The sequence below is a fragment of the Canis aureus genome, chromosome 34, assembly GCF_053574225.1.
Source record: "Canis aureus isolate CA01 chromosome 34, VMU_Caureus_v.1.0, whole genome shotgun sequence".
Taxonomy (NCBI): domain Eukaryota; kingdom Metazoa; phylum Chordata; class Mammalia; order Carnivora; family Canidae; genus Canis; species Canis aureus.
In genome coordinates this window covers 15,400,658-15,422,471 of record NC_135644.1, presented here as the reverse complement: position 1 = coordinate 15,422,471, position 21,814 = coordinate 15,400,658, and the positions used below count along the sequence as shown (strand labels likewise).

The 21,814-nt window shown below is 39.2% G+C and overlaps 1 protein-coding gene across 1 annotated transcript in view; it reads left to right on the top strand.

Annotated features, from left to right (window-relative positions):
- The first annotated feature begins 1,095 nt into the window (after window positions 1-1,095).
- GORASP2 (golgi reassembly stacking protein 2) overlaps window positions 1,096-21,814 on the top strand; it is a 38,374-nt gene continuing 17,655 nt past the window's right edge. Inside the window, exon 1 of the mRNA XM_077883446.1 lies at window positions 1,096-1,281. Within this exon, the coding sequence (XP_077739572.1) occupies window positions 1,219-1,281 (63 nt within the window). The 5' untranslated portion in view covers window positions 1,096-1,218. The remainder of the gene's footprint in view (window positions 1,282-21,814) is intronic.

Here is a 21,814-nt window from a genome sequence, read left to right as displayed (position 1 = left end):
CCCGTTTTTCTTTTCAGTCAATAATTTCCACTTTTCTGTGTCAGTAAATGCTTCGAATACTCAGTACGTATTCAAATTCTCCCATTTCATCCAAAAAGGCCCTTTACAGCTAATTTCTCCAAATCAGTCTTCAACTCAAGGCTTTACACTGCATCTCCTGATTACATCCTCCCTCTCTCTGTAAGTCCAGTGTAGTGTCTGTCTTATGATTCTGACTTGATGAAAAGAAGTGGCCAGCTGTTCTGAACAGTCCATCTTCTTTTTTCCTTGCCTGGTTGTTTCCTTGTGACATCATTTTTCTACGTTTCCCCCCTTATCCTCTGTATACAAGTGGAAGATCTAACAAGAGATACGACAGAAGCGAGTTACACATTCTGGGCTAGCACACTTCACGGGGGGCATTATGTCCTCTATATTCCTTCGCATCAGAATACACGTCTGGAAACCTGGTTGACCCACCATTAGTGATGATCAAATTGACCCCTGGGCAATGGCCATAATTGGAGATTTTGGAGGGAAAGGGCAAAAGGAGAAACGGAATAGGAAGAGGGTGCACACGACCTGGCTGCCTAAAGGAGGTAGGACCCCAAGGACATCCACCTGCGCTCCCCACTCTGACATCGCACAGGTTGCGACCAATCTTCTGATCTTGTTCTCATAATTAGGAAGGCACAGCCAGAACATTTTTCTTTATAAAACTGAGCTGAGCGGATGCGGTATTCAGCCCGCCGGAGAGGCACCATCATCACCCTCTCTGCAACCTGCGACAGGACCCATAAAGGGGGCGGGGAGAGCTGCTCGGACCCACCTTCCAGGAGCAGCCCTTTCCTGCCTCCGGCCACCAGGGGGAGCTACGACAAAAGAATCGTTCGTTCAGACGAGCGGCAACGCGTCTGGGCAAAGCTTGTCCGCCCCGGGGATCCGTAGCAAGGGGCCGCGGCTGGGGAAACTGTTTCTGATCTCTCGCGAGCACCAGGAAGCTCCTCCCCGCTTGCGCGTGCTCAGGCCCCTTCCGGTGGTTTGCGGCAGGGGGCGCTGTCGGCGGCGTCGCAGCGGCCGTGCGCCGCGGCGACGCTCTCCCGGCGGGCAGTGCGGCCCGGCTCTCCGGCGGCGGCGAGTGCCACGTCCCAAGTGCTACGCGGAGGAGCGGAGCGGGCGGTGCGCGGGGGGCGGGGAGCAGCGCGGATCCCGGCCCGGCCACACTGCGCGCCCGCCGCCATGGGGTCCTCGCAGAGCGTCGAGATCCCTGGCGGGGGCACGGAAGGCTACCATGTCCTGCGGGTAAGGGCTCCGACGGCGCGCTGGAGGCGGGGCCCGGCCGCGGGGAGGCAGAGGCCCCGACGGGCCCGTTCCCGGGGCGGCCAGGCCCGACCCCGGAAAGCGGCGGCGGCCGCGGGCGCTGCCTTGGCCGAGGCGGGTTCGGGAGGTCGCTGGCCTCACGCCTCCCCGGAGCGCTCCGGGCCCGGGGTCCGCCGCCCTGGGGGGACCGGGTGGATGGAGCCTGAGCGGCAGCCGGCGACCTGTCGGGGGGCGGCCCAGACGTGGGGGGCGGGCGGGGACGGCGGCCTTTTCTGTTCCCTCTCTCTTGATTCTTCTCTTACAAAGTTAGGAAAGGTGTGGGGGCAAAGTCTGCAGAAGAGGTGATGGTGAAGGTAGCACTTGAATTTTCTGAGGAAAAAAAAAAAAAAAAAAGGAAGCCTGGAACTGGCAGGGCGAGACGCAGGAGGTGCGAGGGCAGGTGTTAACTCACCTCGGCGCTGGCTGGATGTCCGGAAAAGCCCAGTTAGGCAAACAGAATGAAATGGCCCAGAAGTAGGTTCGACGGACTTAAATTTACTTGATTTTACGGGTTCCCCCCCCCCCTCCCGGGTCGCTCCTGACCTTACTAAGCCTCCTTTTCCACATTTCCTGGCGCAGAGAACTTCCGTTCTAAGACTGCTCAGAGTGTGCTGGAGATTAAGGTTTAGATCCACAGTGGTAACAGGTAATGGGAGAGGAACTTTTTTTTTTTTTTTTTTTAAGAAAGAAAAGAAAAGTCTAAGTAAATAAAGGAAAGCAGCCTCAGTCACCAGGATGGAGAAACCTAGTATCTAAAAAAAAAAAAAAAAAAAAAAAAAAAAACCAAAAAACATCAGGTAAGCCCCTGCTTTTATGAGCAACCTAAGTTGTTGCAGAGCATGTGGGTCTTCTAGGACTGGAAGTCTTTAAAAGTAGCACTGATGGTCATGTGCTGTGACACCTGCACGAGTGCTGAGGAGATGGGTTGGCGGCAAAGCGGCCCTAATCTGTAGCACCGCTTCAGGACGTAATAGAGTGTCATTAAATATTAGCTACTCACAAGCAAGAACATTTTCGCTGGGAGTGAGAAAGTGGACTTTCTGGTGCGTACATTTTCTGCCTTAGAGTCCACGTTTTAGGTGAGACAACATTCGTGAGGTGAATTACCTAGATATGTGTGTGATAGCACTGTGAGGGATCACCTTTCTGATCTAAAGGATTATCATGTCTTGTTGCCTCTCCACTCTACTAAAAAATCTCTCTGGAAGCCACGCTTTCGGTAGGAAAGGATGATTTTCCCAGAAAATAAGCAAACTGCATTCCTTTTAGCTAAGCTGACCCCAAGAGCCACACTGGTGGGAGAAATTGAAGGAGAAATGCCAGATCCAGATGTAAAGTGAAAGTTGGTGGCAGTGCTTTTCTCTTGCCTGGTTTGATTCTCGGTATCCTGCCCTGGGGTGCGACGTCTGGTATTTTTTTTTCCCCCCAGTGACTGATTGTGGCCCTGAATCCTTGGGGGTTCATATTTTAATGACACATACACTCAGTAAAATAGCATTATTGAGTTTTAAAGGTCTGTTAGAAAGACGTACACATCAAAAGGATTGCAGTTGAGTGGCTTCTGGTAATGACTGTGTTCATGTAAAGTGAGTTGAAGTGTATTTTCTTTTACATAGGTGCGCCTCAGTAAATCACTCCTACGGATTCAGTAGTGCAGTGTGTTATTAATCTATGAATCTGATTTTCAGAAACACTAGGGACAACCTTAGTTTCCAGTCTGCATCTGGAGCATAAATGTTGCAAAAGATGAAATCTTACTCGGGTTTTATTAAAAGGAACTTTAAAATAGTAATGACCCTCTAACTGAGGAGAATTTTTTTTAATGTTTTTGAGTTCCTAACCCACTGTCCCTGATTCTGTAATCGGTTTCCAGTTATCTTTGTTTTTAGTGGGGAAAGTACTATATTAAATTTGAGCGTTAAAAAAATCTTCCTTTCATTTATTATGGCCCAAATATACAGTGATAAATTCCTATTCTGATTACTGAGCTTGTAAACTAGAATAAATATGGTAAGATGACCTTGGCATAAAATCACTCTTGTTAATAAGTTCTAGAATGATTTCATTAGAAGTTTGTTTTCTTTAATAATCTATTCTCCGGCCTTTCCCTTGTTAGTAATAAAAACTTGTTCGACTGGGTTTTAAAATAACAGTTATAGTGACAGCCATATCTAGTGCTGTTTTATTGTTGTTATTAAGAAGTCCTTATAATTCAAACCAATTGGATTTACATTTTTTTCTATTTGCCATATCCATTGGTAGATTCTGCTTTTAAATTTTTTTAGGGAACAACCCTGAAGTACTGTCAGATTTTCTTTTCTTTTCTTTTTTTTTTTTTAAGATTTATTTATTTATTCATGAGAGACAGAGAGAGAGAGGCAGAGACACAGGCAGAGGGAGAAGCAGGCTCCATGGAGGAGCCCGATGCGGGACTCAATCCAGGGGCCCCAGGATCACACCCTGGACTGAAGGTGGTGCTAAACCGCTGAGCCACCCGGGGTGCCCTACTGTCAGATTTTCTGCTGTGGGCAGTATACTTTCCTTCTTATGTATTATGCATTTATGTATTAATGAACATTTTCAGGTTGTGATCATACTGTTTATCCAATTCTCCATTCCTACCTTAGAAGTAACCACTGTAGTGTCTTAAGTATCTTTTCAAATATGTTTTATGCAGGCAGAAGAATTCTGTCCCCTTCACTCTGTTTCCTTTTGTAACTATTGGAATCATAAGATACATACTGTTGCTCCCCTCCGCCTTCTTTGATAATCCGCCTTCTTTGATAATCCATCTTGGGAGTCTCTCCTTAGCAGCAGAGATCTGCCTCTTGGTTTCACTTAGCTTCATAGTAGTTTGTTGTACCACAGGTTAGTTAAACAGCACCTCCTGGTGATGGACATCAGTTTTTCTAGTCTTTGCTGTCACCAGTACATGTTCACAACCTCAAATCCAGCCTTTGTTTTCACTTAAAATGTACATTTCCCCAAATTATTGAATCTTAATGTTGCTTACTTACACAGATCTTCATTTGTTGATCTTTCTTCATTTTAGTAGACTACTGCATTGTGTTCTGATTATCAATGGGTGTTCATTACGGATCTTTTATTTATTTTTTTAAAAGATTTGTTTATTTGACAGAGAGATAGAGCACAAGCAGAGGGGAGGAGAAGCAGGGGAAGGAGGCTTAGCAGGGAGCCTGATGTGGAGCTTGATCCTAGGAACCCTTGGATCGTGACCTGAGCTGAAGGCAGATGCCTAACAGATTAAGCCACTCAGGCATCCTCATTACAAATCTTTTAGATAAGTTTTAAAAAGTATAACAAAGAATCTAAACTACTTGTAATTCTGCCATCTATTTTTTTTTTTTTGTAAATCTGTCATCTAAAGGTAAATACTGCTGAAGTCTTTTTCCTAGTCTTTTTTTTTTCCTATGCCTAACCTTGCCCGTCACCACGTTTCACAGTAATTTCGAATGACATGACATTCAAGTACAGTATGGTCTGAAGTTATCTTAGGATGTTGGCTTACAACCTAGATACCCAGTACCCTAGGCACTGTTAAATAAATCAGGGAGTGGAATGCTATGCATTCATGAAAGTGGCATTTCAGAACACTCTGTGGCTTTAAGTATGCCCCTCTGTGTAGGTGCCCAGGAAAATAAAATGGAAAGGTAATAAGCCAGGATACTAAAAGGGTTATTGGTAGAAATTTCCACCGTGGCCATGAAATATTTGTATATTCACAAAAAAATAATTAAAAGATATTTTTAAAAGGTTGAATTCTATTGGAAATTTTTCAGTTCAGAATCCTTCTTTTAAAAATAGTATTATATTTCAGATTCCCTCATGCATTAAATTCAATTCATGTTTATCAGGAGTACCACTTTTATTCCCACTCTCTAATCTTAACATTAGGCAGCAAAAATGTTAGCCAGGCCTTCTTAGTATTGTTAGAAGTTACTATGAGTTACTGCAGTTGAAATATGTTGAATACAGAATTCTTGGGACACCTGGGTGGCTCAGCGGTTGGACGTCTGCCTTCGGCTCAGGGTGTGATCCTGGAGTCTCGGGATCAAGTCCCATATCAGGCTCCCTGCATGGAACCTACTTCTCCCTCTGCCTCTCTGTCTCTCTGTGCATCTCTTATGAATAAATAAATAAAATCTTAAAAAAAAAAAAAAAGAATACAGAATTCTTGCCTAGATTCTCCCTTAATTACCAAGTGAACCACACAAGGCCATTTTTGGAGTTCCCTCATTGATACCCATTATAAGATTTGTTTCTAAATTTAAATATTAAGATTAATTGCATTCTATACTTAATATTCTTTGAGATGGGGGTTATCTGAGGACATTCTGGAACCAGTGTTCACTCCACAATGAGGGCATGGAAAATGTCATGTTCACTATTCCTTGTCATTTCCTTCAGGAGGGATTTTGAGGTAATGGATGTTTTAAAGGAAAGGCCATTGAGATGAAGTAGGTCTCCGCGTAGTAACAGGCCTTTATCTCCTGAGCCATTTTACTACAGACTGGGCAACATTAAATACTCTTCTCAGAGGAGAAAGTGACAGAATTATTTCCATAGAAAGTGGAATACCTAGACATATCGACTGTTACATGGATCTGTTCTTTTTAAGTGCCGCACTAGTCCAGGTGAAATCCTGCAGGATTTCAACTTGGTACTTATTTTGATAAAGGGAATTCCTAATATTTGTTAGTCATAGTTTTTTTCCACTAACATAGTGTTTCTCTAACTTTTTTTTTTTTTTTTAAGATTTTATTTATTTATTCATGAGAAACAGAGAGAGGCAGAGACATAGTCAGAGGGAAAAGCAGGCTCCCTGTGGGGAGCCCAATGCGGTACTTGATCCCAGGACCCGGATCGGGCCCTGAGCCAAAGGCAGACACTCAACCACTGGAACCACCCAGGCATCCCATTCTCCAACTTTTTAAATTCATGTCCCTATTTGAAAAACAAACATCTCACTACTGGCCTCTTCTCACTCACTGTGAAAACAGTGGGTAAAAAATGAAAATAGGTTATTTCATGTTTCTCAAGTATAAAGTTATAATAAAAAAAAAGCTGTATAAATACCCACCTAAGGGTTATGATCTCCCACAACTGTCTCTTACTAAAAGACTATGAGTAGGGGTGCCTCGCTGCCTCAGTTGCATGCAACTCTTGATCCTGCATTATGGGTTTGAGTCCCACGTTGGGTGTAGAGATTAATTAAAAAATAAAATTTTAAAACTATGAAGTTGTTTAATAAACATTCTTTGAAAGTCCTTTCAAATGTAGGAATCAGATTATTTCAATTCATAAATGCCATAAAATACAATGCATGTGAACCATACACACTTTTAGGAATTGTAAATATTGAACATAAACTTTTCCTGATACGAACAGACCTTGAACAAATCAGCATTACACGGTTTATACACACTTTCATATTTTGTTATGAAGTGTTTTAAGGTATGGACTATCATCCTCCAATACCTTATTTGGAATTACAGTTTTTGTTCTGGTCAGTAAGTAGTAGAGCACACACCACTGGCTGTACTTTTTCTGGGTCAGATACTGACAGGATTTTTTTAATACCACTGAAATTTTCATAAGAATAGAACTAGAAAAAAAAGAATTAACCTTAGAATAACCATTAATTTCAGTATATTTATTTTGCAGGCTTTAATACAGTGCTGGAGAGCATTATATTAGTTTGATTCATTAATGCTGGTTAATCTAAACTAGAAAATATTTATCTGTAAAGGTTTGATACATACTTCAGAATATTACTCTAGATTGCCTTCAGAGATGTGATAAGTAAGATGACTTTTTTTTTTCCCCTAAACAGCATGCAGAACCAAAGTTGTTACTCTGAAAGATTGTGCATGTCCGTCTTGGCATTGCAAATAAACTTACTGTAGCATTAAGAGAATAACGCTAAGGATTGATTTTGTTTTAAGCACCAGTGAGAGAGCATTCCAGCACATTCTCAGCAGTAAGGAACCTTGTCATCTGGTAAACATAAATATATTGAGAGACTTTGGAGTAGACCACCAGAGGCTACTCTTGGGAATCACTGGATCCTAGTGTTAGCTCCGTCATTGTGTTTCCTTGGGCAAATCTTTGAACTTTTTTAGTTTTATTCTTTTTATCTGAAAAGTGAGGATAATAGTAGTGCCCCCTTCCGTTTTTATCAAAAACCATATTAGATATTATATATGAAATATTTTGGGAAAAAATTGAGCGTGTTAATTTTTTTTCTGGCCCCCTGCCACCTTACTGAAGACCTCACTCTTAAATTTATTAAAAGAGTGCTGTCTACCTCATTGTTATCCCAAGGATTTAAATGAGATATTCCGTAATAAAGCATTTAGCATATGGTCTAGTAAGGCTCCATAAATGTTAGCAGATGCCTTTATTATTAACATCTGCATTACTGTATCACCCATTAAGAACCACTTTTATAATGGCAATACAATTTAAAATAGGCCTCTAAGCATATTAGGTAGCATTTCTATTTGCTTGCTCATTCACTGGCTACTTGTCCAGTAAAGTATACTTTACTGCTATTTAAAACATAAGTTTTGGGCAGCCCAGATGGCTCAGCGGTTTAGCGCCACCTTCAGCCCAGGGCATGATCCTGGAGACCTGGGACCGAGTCCCACATCAGGCTCCCTGCATGGAACCTGCTTCTCCCTCTGCCTGTGTCTCTGCGTGTGTGTGTGTGTGTGTGTGTGTGTGTGTGTGTGTGTCTCATAAATAAATTAAGTCTTTTAAAAAAATAAAACATAAATTTTGGGGTCTCCTGGCTGGCTCCATTGGAAGAGCATGCAACTCTTGATCTTGGGGTCATGAGTTCAAGCCCCACGTGGGGTGTCTAGATTACTTAAATAAATTTTTAAGAGAAGCCTAAAACATAAGTTTTGGGTCAGATCTGACCCATTAGTTTTATTAATGTGCCTGCTAATTTTTAAGAATCCTCACTTTTAAGGAACTTTCGTCTTTTCTAAAAGGTAGGTAGGTACCAGTATCCTTTTCATTGCTTAGCATCAGAGTGATACTAAACACATTAATTTAAATGACTAAAAGAGGCTATGTAATTAAAATACTGTTGTTGGGTTTGATCTACACTGTAGAAGCTATAGATAGCTTAGTGGCAGTTAGACTTATTTCATGGTGAGTCATTCAGTTTTAGAAACTATCTTGTCAACCTCCTCACTTTACAGCTAAAGAAAAGGAGCACAGAAAGCTTGTTGCCTAAGGTCATGCAACAAATTTTCTTTCCCTAAGAAATAAGTACCTAAGTTGGTATTTGGATATATTTATAAAATTAGGTGACAGGTTGTCAGAAGTTTTGCTTCTTTTGGAATAGACTTCAGTTTCTTTCAACATCATTTTCCTGATATACAGACCTTTTCTAAGAAGGTACTGTATACTGATAGGTTTTAGTTTCCTTTTATTTATTTTTAAAAGACATATTTATTTATTCATGAGACACAGAAAGCGGCAGAGACACAGGCAGAGGGAGAAGCAGGCTCCCTGCAGGGAGCCCAGTGAGGGACTCAGTCCTGGAACCCCGGGATCATGTCCTGAGTCGAGGCAGACGCTCAACCACTGAATCACTCAGGCATCCCTTAATTTCCTTTAAGATACCATTAGAATTTCATTTCAAATTGCTAAATATGTTATAAATTACATCATAGGGTCAGTCAGTAAAACATGCTCCTTGAGTTATTTTGGTAGAACATATGAGAATGTTTTAGCAAGTAAAGCTTGAACTCTAAGAATCTACTGCAAAATAATTTCCACATATCTGTGACAAGTCCCCGGTAGGAAAACTGGCCCTTTTCAGACATAGAAGATCTCCCTCACCCCACTCCAAAAGTACCTTTTTTATAACTGAAGAATTTAGGGTTTATTTTTATTATATAACATTCCCGAGTCTTGTCCCATCATTTTGATCCCCAAAGTATATACATATAACATGAGGCTTTATGTGTGTAGATGAAATGAATCATCAGTGATACTTGGATTGAACTCAATTTTTAGTCTTATTTAACATCCCTGCTGTTTTTAAAAATAGTACAAAAGTGAGAGTGTTGACATTAAATTGCAAGCCAGAGGAGATGATGGTGTAGACAGAAAGTCATTCAGAGGGACTTACCTACCTTTTCTGTGTGAAGGCATTGGTGGTGCAGTATTAAAGAAGAGAGTTACACATTACACTGAGCGCATTTTATGGAAACATCTCCATGGTTAGAAAACCTAAGAGAAATAATTCACATACTAGCTAGAAAGTGGGTAAGAGTATCTTTGTATCACCTTATCAAATGTGTACTTTGATGATATGCTGTGTTCTGAAAGTAGCTTTGCTGTTTCCTTTTTTTTTTTTTAAGATATTGTTTATTTATTCATGAGAGACAGAGAGAGGCAGAGACACAGGCAGAGGGAGAAGCAGGCTCCATGCAGGGAGCCTGACTCGGGAGTCGATCCTGGGGCTCCAGGATCACACCCTGGGCTGCAGGCAGGTGCTAAACTGCTGAGCCACCCAGGGATCCCCTGCTGTTTCCTTTTTGTGTTGCATTAAGGTAGCAGTTCTGTAGTCCTCAGCTGAAAGTATATAAATGACCAGTGGAGTTGGGAGAATGGCTTACCCCTGACTCCCCAAAACTCTTCTTTCCTTCTACTCTGCTGTCCTTCTGTCCCCAGGCCAAAATTTAAGAGAGTGGTTCATGTGAAATGACCCAAACCTAGTATAAATACTATTGCATTTTTAATCCCAGGAGAAGAGATGGATGCTTCACTGGAAAGCAACCAGTATAGAACAGTGAGGTCTGTGCACAAAGAAAAAGCCAGGCTAAATCTGGTAAAACTTTCTAATGATCCAGGATCAGAAGGTGAGAGAAAAGCCAGAAGTTTGTTTGTTTTTTTTTAAAGCCAGAAGTTTAATTGCGTTTATTACCTGAAGGTTGATTGGACAAAACAGTGAATAGTATCTCTCGTAGGACTGTTTTTCAAACTTTGTTTTTCTGACAGATCAAAGTAAGAAATTTATTTTCCCTTGCAGCTGGTATGTACTACTTCATTTTATGAAAAACAATCAAATGTTTATTAAGTCACGAATTTTTTATATTTTATCTTTTCTGATATATTTTCTTATTTTGACATTTGTTCTGTAATGACCAACTAAATTAATTTCAGAAGCCACTGAAACTCCCTACAGTAGTTGAATGGCACCACCTTAAGAATTTCTATATAGGTGGTGATTCCAAATCCAGCTTCTAATCATGAGTGTTAATTTCTTTTTATGTAATGGGGATGAATACCCCTTCACTATGCAGTTTCTGTAGTAAGGTTCTCATTTTTGCCTTCTGAGTAAAAAATATCTAGGAGATTTTATCTTGCTTATTGTAGCTGGTTTTTTCTAGTGTTTATGAAAGTATTTCTTTCATGTTGTGATTTTTATTTTGATTAAGATAACCTCCAAATATAAATTTCAGCTCCTATAAGTACCTGTCCAGGTTATGATAACACTGACTTTTATCATTCATTTGTAAGTATAACTACTCTTTAGTATTTTCAGCTGCTGCTTTTTAGTTCGTAATTGTTCAAAGTGAACCATGAGGCCTGAGAAGAATTAGAAAAAGTGCTACTTCAACATACTTGTTAGAACTCTCAGTGAATGGATTTGTGTAGAGTCAATTTCTTCCTTAGAATGGATTATTTACTGCTTTCAGTAACAAGAATATGCTTTATGCAAATCTGTTTTTAAAATATATTGCATGCTTCCCAGCATCATTGACAGGTGCTAAATATATTTTAGCCTGTTCATATCTTTAATTGTGGTGATGACATACGTATGCTATATTATATTTGTATTGGAATACAAATGTACTTCCCACCTAGACTTTTGGTGTTCGATATGGTAGCCTCTAACCACATATGGCTGTTTAAACTTAAATGTAAATTATTTAAGTTAAATGAAGTTAAAAATTCAGTTCCACAGTCACATGAGCCACATTTCATACATGGTTAGTGGCTACTGTATTGGATAGTACATGTCCAGATTTCTGTAATTGCAAAAAGTTCTAAAAGTGGCTTAATGGCAGAGATCTTTTTTAAGATCTTTGCATACACTGCAATAAGAAACCATTACAATCACACTTTTTTAAAAAAGATTTCTTTATGAGAGAGAGCCAGCACGTGTTCACACAGGGTGAGAGGAGGAGAGAGAGAATCTTGAGCAGACTCCCCATGGGGGAAGCCTGACATAAGGCTTGATCTCACAGCACTGAGATCATGACCTGAGCTGCAATCAAGAGTCAAACACTTAACTGGCTGAGCCACCCAGGCACCTCACAATTGCACCTTTTTCCTAAGTGCGTAGTACATACTCACTAGGTAGAATTTGGTAAGTGGCTTAGCCCTGGTACTTTTTCTTCCTTTTGGTTTTTGATTTTTGAGACTTATTACTTCTCATTTTCTGCCAGCTATCATTTTTTGCTATAATCAAGCAACAGTAACATCTCTTTCAGTTCTGGTTGTTACTCTGTTGGTGGAAACCAGGAAGCCAAACCATGTAAATGTAAATAGACTGTAAGAGTGGTCCTGAAACTAAAGAGCATTGTACTAAAGAATGAATGGGTCAAGCAGGAAAATAAAGAATTTTAAAGTTCATAGAAACAAATGAAAATGAAAACACAACTGTTCAAAAACTTTAGTAGGATTCAGCAAAGCCAGTCCTAAGAGGGAAGTATATAGCAATACGAGCCTTTCTCAAGAAACAAGAATCTTGGTCTCGAATATACAACCTAATTTTATACCTAAAGGAGCTAGAGAAAGAACAGTGAATAAAGCCTAAGCCCAGCAGAAGAAAATTTATAAAGATTAGAGCAGAAATCAATGAAATAGAAACCAAAAGAACCTTAGAATAGATCAACGAAACTAGGAGCTGGTTCTTTGAAAGAATTGATAAGATTGATAAATCCCTGGCCAGACTTATCCAAAGAAAAGAGAAAGGACCCAAGTAAATAAAATCATGAATGAAAGAGGACAGATCACAACCAACATGGAAGAAATACAAACAATTGGGCAGTCCGGTGGCCCAGCGGTTTAGCGCCGCCTTCAGCCCAGGGCGTGATCCCAGTGTCCTGGAATCGAGTCCCACATTGGGCTCCCTGCATGGAGCCTGCTTCTCCCTCTGCCTGCGTCTCTGCCTGCTTCTCTCTCTCTCTCTCTTTCTCTCTCTCTCTCTCATGAATAAATAAATCTTTAAAAAAAGAAATACAATGATAACGTATTATGAGCAATTATATGCCAACAAATTAGGCAATCTGGAAGACATGGATGCATTCCTAGAGATGTATACGCTATCAAAACTGAAACAGGAAGAAATAGAAAACCTGAGCAGACACGAACCAGCAAGGAATTTGTAGCCGTGATCGAAAATCTCCCAACAAACAAGAGTCCAGGGCCAGATGGCTTCCCAGGGCAGTTCTACCACACACTTAAAGAACTAATAAACTATTTTTCTGAGGCTGTTTCAAAAAATAGAAATGGAAGGGAAACTTCCAAACTCTTCCTATGAGGCCAGCATGACCTTGGTTCCAAAACCAGAGGAAGACCCCACCAAAAAAGAATATCCCCAATGAACATGGATGCAAAAATTGTCACCAATATACTAACCAACAGGATCCAGTAGTACAGTGAAAGGATTATTCACCACAAACAAGTGATATTTATTCCTGGGCTGCAAGGGTGGCTCAACACCTGCAAATCAATCATAAAAGAATGGACAAGAGCCATATGATCCTCTCAATAGATGCAGAAAAAGCATTTGACAAAGTACAGCATCCTTTCTTGATTAAAACTTTTCACAGTGTAGGGATAGAGGGAACATATACCTCAATATCACAAAAGGCATATGTGAAAAAGCCCACAGTGAATAACATTCTCAATGAGGAAATACTGAGGGCTTTTCCCCTAAGATTAGGAACACAGCAGGGATGTCCACTATCACCATTGTTGTTCAACATGGTACTAGAAGTCCTAGTTTCAGCAATCCTACAACAAAACGAAATAAAATGTATTTGAATTAACAAGTCAAACTCTTGACTCTTTGCAGATGACATGATATCCTATATGGAAAACCCAGAGGACTCCACCCCAAAATTGCTAGAACTTACACAGGAATTCAGCAAAGTGGCAGGATATAAAATCAATGGACAGAAATCAGTTGCATTTCTACACCCTACCAATGAGACAGAAGATAAGGAGTCAATTCCATTTACTATTATGCCTAAAACCATAAGAAACCTAGGGATAAATCTAATCAAAGAGGCAAAAGATCTATACTCAGAAAACTATAGAACACTTATTAAAGAAATTGAAGACAAAAAAAATGGAAAAACGTTTCATGTTCATGAATTAGAAGAACAAATGTTATTAAAATGTCTATGCTGTCTAGAGCTATCTATACATTCAGTGCAATTCCTATCAGAATACCATCAACTTCTTTTCACAGAACTGGAACAAATAATCCTGAAGTTTGTATGGAACCAGAGAGGACCCCGAATAGCCAAGGGAATTTTGAAAAAGAAAACCAAAGGTGGTGGCATCACAATTTCAGACTTCAAGCTCTGTTATAAAACTGTAATCATCAAGACAGTATGGTACTGGCATAAAAACAGACACATAAGTCAGTCAAGTAGAATAGAGAACCCAGAAATGGACCCTCAACTTTATGGTCAACTAATCTTTGACAAAACAGAAAAGAATAGCTAATAGAAAAAAGACTGTCTCTTCAACACATGGCATTGGGAAAATTGAACAGCCACATGCAAAAGAATGAAACTGTACCATTTCCTCACCCCACAAAATGGATAAAAGACCTATATGTGAGACAGGAATCCATCAAAATCCTACAGGAGAACACAGGCAGTAACCTTTGTGACCTTGGCTTAGGAACTTCTTCCTAGACATATCTCTAAAGACGAGAAGCAAAGGCAAAATGAACTGTTGGGACTTCATTAAGATAAAAAGCTTTTGCACAGCAAAGGAAACAGTTGACAAAACCAAAGACAACCAACACAGTGGGAGAAGATATTTGCAAATGACATAACAGTTAAAGGGCTAGTATCCAAAATCTATAAAAAACTTATCAAACTCAACACCGAAAGAACAAATATAATCCAATCAAGAAATGGGCAGGAGAAATGAACAGACACATTTCACCAGAGATGGCGTACAAATGGCCAACAGATACATGAAAAAATGCTCAGCATCACTCAGCATCAGGGAAGTACAAATCAAAATCATAATGAGATACCACCTGATGCCAGTCAGCATGGCCAAAATTAGTAAGTCAGGAAATGATAGATCTTGGTGAGGATGCAGAAAAAGGGGAACCCTTTTACACTATTGGTGGGCATGCAAGCTGGTGTAGCTACTCTGGAAAACAGTATGGCAGGTCCTCAAAAAGTTGAAAATAGAGCTACCCTAGGACCCAGCAATTGTGCTGATAGGTATTTACCCCAAAGATACAAATGTAGTCATTCGTAGGGGCCCCTGCACCCCAATGTTTATAGCAGTAATGTCCATTGACAGAGGAATAAAGATGTGGTTTATGTATACACAAAATGGAATACTACTGTGCCGTCCAAAAATTGAAATCTTGCCATTTGCAAGGATGTGGTTGAAACTAGAGGGTATTATGCTCAGCAAAATAAGTCAGTTTGAGAAAGACAATTATATTGGTCTCACTCGTGGAATCAAAACAGGATCATAAGGGAAGAGAGGGAAAAATAAAATGATTAAATCAGAGACCATAAGAGACTTAATCATAGGAAACAAACTAAGAGTTGCTGGAGGGGAGGGATGTGGAGGGATGGGGTAACTGGGTGATGGACATTAAGAAGGGCACATGGTATCATGAGCATTGGGTATTATATAAGGCTGGTGAATTACTGAACTCTAGATCTGAAACTATTAATATATGTTAATTGAATTTAAATCATTAAAAGTGGTCGTGAAATATTCTGAAGAAGAATGAGCATTAGAGTAAGTTACTTTGTGGCCTTTGCACTGACTACTCAGAGTGCTTTTGGATTCAATTGCTGGCTTTCAAACTGTGTTCTTTGTAGGTGAAATATTGGATATGTTCTTAAGTTGTAGTAATTTGATTTCTGCTTTTTGGATAGAGGAAGTATATGTTAAAGCTTTTTAAAGTGCACATAAATGTACAGCTTGATGACTTTTCACAAACAGCATTCTCATATAACCAGTGTCCATCCCTTTCCAGGCACACCCTGACAGCCTACCAACCCTCCAGAGTGTATGCTGTCCTGATTTCTAACACATAGATTAGTTTGACCTGTTCTTAGCCTTATATAAATGGAATCATATGTACTCATTTGTGTCTAGCTTCTTTTGCTCAAATATGCTTGTGAAGCGCATCCATCTTGTTGTGTATTGTTGTAGGCCTCTCATTTTATTAATTATTTTATAGGGATCCCTGGGTGGTTCAGTGATTGAGCGTCTGCCTTAGGCCTAGGGCATGATCCTGGAGTCCTGGGATCGAGTCCCACACCGGACTCCTTGCATGGATCCTGCTTCTCCCTCTGCCTGTGCCTCTGCCTCTCTTTCTCTCTCTCTCTCTCTCTGTCTCTCATGAATAAATAAATAAATAAAATCTTTTAAATATATATATATATAAATTATATATATGTTATATATATATTATACTATTGAGAGACTATACCAGGATTTATGTATCTATTCTGATGTTCATTGGGCATTTGTGTAGTTTTTAATTCAGGGCTACTGCAGATAGTGCTGCTATGCACATTAACTGTGTATGTCTTTTGGAGAATATATATACTCATTTTTCTTGGGTTTATCAAAGAGTGCAATATTAGTCAAATATTTCAGTATTAACAAACTATTGCCAAATAGTTTGCTCATTTATATTCCCACAAGCAGGGATCCCTGGGTGGCGCTGCGGTTTAGCGCCTACCTTTGACCCAGGGCGCGATCCTGGAGACCCGGGATCGAATCCCACGTCGGGCTCCCGGTGCATGGAGCCTGCTTCTCCCTCTGCCTGTGTCTCTGCCTCTCTCTTTCTCTGTGTGACTATCATAAATAAATAAAAATTAAAAAAAATAAATATATTCCCACAAACAATAATTAAAGATACAGAATATCTATATTCTGTGTCTTCACTAACTCTCACAAGATATTTTCCATCTTTTTCATTTTGTCCAATCTGGTGAGTGGGTAGTGGTTTAATTTGCATTTTCTTGATGACTATTGAAGTTGAGCATATTTTCATACTTATTGGCCACGTCAGTATCCTTTTTTCTTAGGATCTGCTAAAACCTTTTCCCTATTTCCCCATTAGATTATAGGGTTTTTTTTAGCAGCTTCATTGAGATAGAATTTTCCTACCATTAAATTCAACCTTTTAAAGTAGATAGTTCACTACTTTTTTAGTATATTTACAGAGTTGTGCAATCATCACCAATATCTAATTCTAGAACCTTTTAATTATCTCCAGAAAGAAACTCCATGCCCATCAGCAGCTACTTCCCATTTCTCCTACCCCTTACCCTTGGCAACCACTAATCTACATTCTGTTTCTGTGGATTTGCCTTTTCTGGACATGTCATATAAATGGAATCATTCAATATGTGGTCTTCATGATTTAGCGTAATGATTTCAAGGTTTATTCATGTTATAACATGAATACGCCATTCCCTTTTGCCAAATAATATTTCTTTCTTTAGGTATATCACATTTTCTTTATTCTTTCATAAGTTGAGGAACATTTGGGTTATTTCCACTTTCTGGCTGCTATGAATAACGCAGCTGTGAAATTTGTGTACAGGTTTAGGGTGCCTGGGTGGCTCAGTGGTTGAGCATCTGCCTTTAGCTCAGGTTGTGGTCCCAGGATTCTGGGATCAAGTTCCACATCGGGCTCCCTGCCAGAAGCCTGCTTCTCCCTCTGCCTGTGTCTCTGCCTCTCTCTGTGTGTCTCTCATGAATAAATAAAATCTTTTTAAAAAGTAAAAGTAATTTGTGTACAAGTTTTTTTTTTTTTTAAAGATTTTATTTATTTATTCATGAGAGACACACAGAGAGAGGCAGAGACACAGGCAGAGGGAGAAGCAGGCTCCATGCAGGGAGCCCGATGTGGGACTCCATCCTGAGTCTGCAGGATCAGGCCCTGGACTGAAGGTGGTGCTAAGCCGCTGAGCCACCCGGGCTGCCCCTGTGTACAAGTTTTTTTTTTTTTTTTTTTTTTTAATTTTTATTTATTTATGGTAGTCAGAGAGAGAGAGAGAGGCAGAGACACAGGCAGAGGGAGAAGCAGGCTCCATGCACCGGGAGCCCGACGTGGGATTCGATCCCGGGTGTCCAGGATCGCGCCCTGGGCCAAAGGCAGGCGCTAAACCGCTGCGCCACCCAGGGATCCCTGTGTACAAGTTTTTATGTGGACATGCTTTCACTTCTCTTGTTTATATATCGAGGAATAGAATTACTGGGTCATAGGATAACTTTGTTTAACATTTGAAGATCTGCCAAACTTTCCCACAGTGACTGCACCATTTTACATTCCCACCATCAATATGTGAAGGTTTGTTTCCAACTATTGTTATTGTCCTTTTTATTTTAACAACCTTGTAGATGTGAAGTCCTATCTCATTGTGCTTTTACTCTCTCAATGATTTGCAGTAGTTATAAATCTGTTTTGGTTAGAGTTCCTTTGTTGGATGTGTATTGTATCTTTTCATTTTCTTAATTGTCCTTTGATGAGAAGTTTGTAATTTTTAGTATAGTTTATAAATTTTTTTAGCTTATGATTTGTGCTTTTTTTTTTTTTAAGGATTTTATTTACTTATTCATGAGACACACACACACACACACACACACACACACACAGAGGCAGAGGGAGAAGCAGGCTCCACTCAGGGATCTGGACATGGGACTCGATCCCTGGTCCCCAGGATCAGGCCCTGGGCTGAAGGCGGCGCTAAACCGCTGAGCCACCCTGGCTGCCCGGTTAGTGCTTTTTGTATCCAGTTTAAGAAGTCTTTTTATATTTGAAAATCTCAAAAGTATTCTCCATGTATTTCTCTAAAGGCTCAATCATTTTACCTTTATGGTTTATGGTTTTATTTTTTTATTCTACTTTTTTTTGTTATTTGATCTTCAGCTCTGTTGTCCATCTGGAATTGATTTGAGAGACATTTTTTTAAAAGATGGTTTCTCGGGCAGCCCAGGTGGCTCAGTGGTTTAGCGCTGCCTTCAGCCCAGGGTGTGATCCTGGAGACCTGGGATCGAGTCCCACGTCGGGCTCCCTGTATGGAGCCTGCTTCTCCCTCTGCCTGTGTTTCTACCTCTCTCTCTCTCTCTCTCTCTCTCTCTCTGTGTCTCAGGAATAAATAAAATCTTAAAAAAAAAAAAAAAAGATGGTTTCTCTCCAATTGCTAGCTAACATTTTATATTTTTTCTTTTTTCTTCTTCTTTTTTTTTAAAGGGTGAGAGACAATTAATACATGTTTAGAAAAATAATGTAGTGTTCAGGAATTCGTTGGTTATAAAGATTTGCCCTCAGGTGATGATTGCAGAGTTAGGAAGAGGGGTTTAAGATTTGTAGGACTCCCGAGGTGCTTGACTGACTCCATCTAAAGAGCACGTGACTCTTGTTCTTGAGGTCCTGAGTTTGAGCCCCATGTTGGTGTAGAGATTACTTAAATAAATAAATTTAAACAAAACCAAATTTTTTCCAAGCACCAAACATACCAAGTATACCATAAAAAAGAAAAAAAAGATTTGTAAGACTCCTATCATATGTCAGAGTCTTAGCTAGGCATTTCATAAACTCCTTCAATCTCTACAGTATTCTTGTAAAGTAAATGACATCATTCTTTACTTGGAAATGAAAAAATTGAAGCCCAGAAAGATAAATACACTTTCTTAAGCTCACACAGCTAGTAAGTAGGTAAAATCATGCCTCAAAACTAAGTCAGTCTGGCTCTGGAACTCTATTATCTTTTCTTTGTTCATTTTTTCCAAATCTTGTAAAATCTTAACTATTAAATTTTCTAATTTTACCTGTCCATCTTAAATTACTGTAACATTTGGCCCAATAATAGATGCTGATGACCTGTGAAAACAGGTAGGAGAGTAGGTAGGTAGGTAGGTAGATGGGTTTTATTTTTTGTTTAAGGTGGCTTGAGGGAAGCAGGCAATGAATCAACAATTGAGACATTTTGGGACAGAAAGAATTGAAGTAATAATCTGATGCTTGAAAGATTGGGTGCCTAAGAGATTCTTGTCAGTGGATAATAATGCCAGAGAATCTTGCCTGTGTGGATGTTTAATTTGCTGTGTTGCAGATCTTATTTTCCATGCTATGAAATTAAGGATATTTCCTTTAAGTATATTAGGGTCAGAGAGGGCATTTTCTAGGGCTCCCTCTGCTGGTTTCCTGTTAGTAATTAAGATACCTAGTTGCCAAAATTAAGCTGGTACTAATGATGTAAATAAATTTAGGAAAGAAGTTGATTTCAGGGTCCATTAGAGGAGATCAATGTTCGTAGCAAATGCAAATAGAAAAATAGAGGATTATTTAAGTTCATTTATTTTAGAATTCAAGTTTGGCTATTGAATCTCTTTCAAGTTATGGAGAAGACTACTTTTTTTGGCGGGGAGAAGATGAATACTAATGGTATTGGAAACTTTCTATTTCAAATAAATAGTAAAACTTTATACTCAGAGGGTAGCATGTGAAGCATCAGTATGTGGGATCAACTTTCTGAGTTGGTGATGACATTACAAAAGTACTATTTTTGGCCCTTTTTAGCTAAAAGATAAACTTCTAGCAGCAGCTTCAGTGGAGAATTCTGGGACTGGATCGTTTCTAGAAAACTTGGTTGTTTGGAAATATTCAGAGAATTAGATGATTAAATGAGGACCTTACTAAATGAGAAACGGTGGGGGGACTCCAAAGGTCTATGGCAATTACCTCTTTTCACACCCAGGGTATTTCACATAAAATTGCTAGGCAGCTATTAGGCATTTCACACCTCGTAGATCATGACTCTTTCCCAGCTAGCTGTGATTTGACCTCACTTTTCTTCTCATAATAGCTCCAGACAACTACAGTTTCCCTTTCAGAGTTGCCTTTTGAGGTGAAGTCTGTCTGCCACTTTGAGTTCTAGACATTTTGCTTGGTAATATGCAGAATATAAAATAGCCCTTATTTAAGAAAACTGATTATAAAGAATCTAAACAAGTATGTGCTGATTTTTTTTCATTAGAGCTAACACTTATAAATAATAAATCCCTTTGATATTTAACTTGTTTAATTTGCAAAAGTGATGTAGTCCCAAACTTGGAGGAAATTTTATGTAAAGCAAAGGTTAAACAGTTTTAGTTAAGCATTGAACCATCTTTATAATGGACTATTTCTTCCTGTGACAAATGAAGAAGACCTAGTTTTACTTCTTCAGGAGCAAGGATAGTATAATTTGGTTTTAAATAAATAAAAGGTAGCATTAGTCCAAGAAATAACAAATATATTATTAATCCAAGATTAAATATCATTAGTCTAAGAAGTTTGGTATTAGAGGGACAGATTCTGGGAATAATCTGGGTTCTATTGTGAAAACATTAAAATGATTTATTACTGTGTAGATCTGCTACAGATTTGTGTATGGATGAGTGTGTGCATCTATTATTTGCATGACTTCAGAATTGACTATTAGAACTGTTAGGACTGTTACAGATCATCAGCCTGCAAATATCAAGGCAAACCTCATTTTCACAGGGTAGTTTTGACAGTATAAAATAAAATCAGAATAAAAAGTCCTTAAAACATGAAAAATATTTTAGAAGAAATGCAAAGTGCATTAACTTTTTGCTGTTTCCTCATATTACTACTCTTAATAGCTCCTAATATTTTTATTACTTGTAAATTTAGAAAATTTAATAGTTAATTTTAGTCAATTTCAAATTTGGGATGCTAAATATTTGAGTTGTTGAAAAGCTAAGTAATCTTCATCTTCCATTTAAAGTCCACTGTAAGTCTGGCTCCATGCTTTTTCTCCAGTCTTCTTACCAGACTAACAGTTGTAAGATACATTTTGTTTTTTTTTTTGTTTTTTTTTTTTTTGTAAGATACATTTTGAATTTAACCTCTACCACGAATCAGCAGGACCATAGGCAAGTCATGGGATGATTTCTTTATCTGTAAATAAAGGAACTACACAAAATCTATGGTTTTAACACTTTATTTGGAGAAATCCTTTGAGAATCTAATGAAAGCTATGGATCTTTATACCTGGAGAACTGCTGATTCACACAGAATGTTACATATAATTTCAGGATCTGCAGTGTTCCCTGAAGCCATCCACACTAACTTCAGTTTAAAGAGCCCCCCTGGATTGTAGGTTTTCTGATTTCCAAA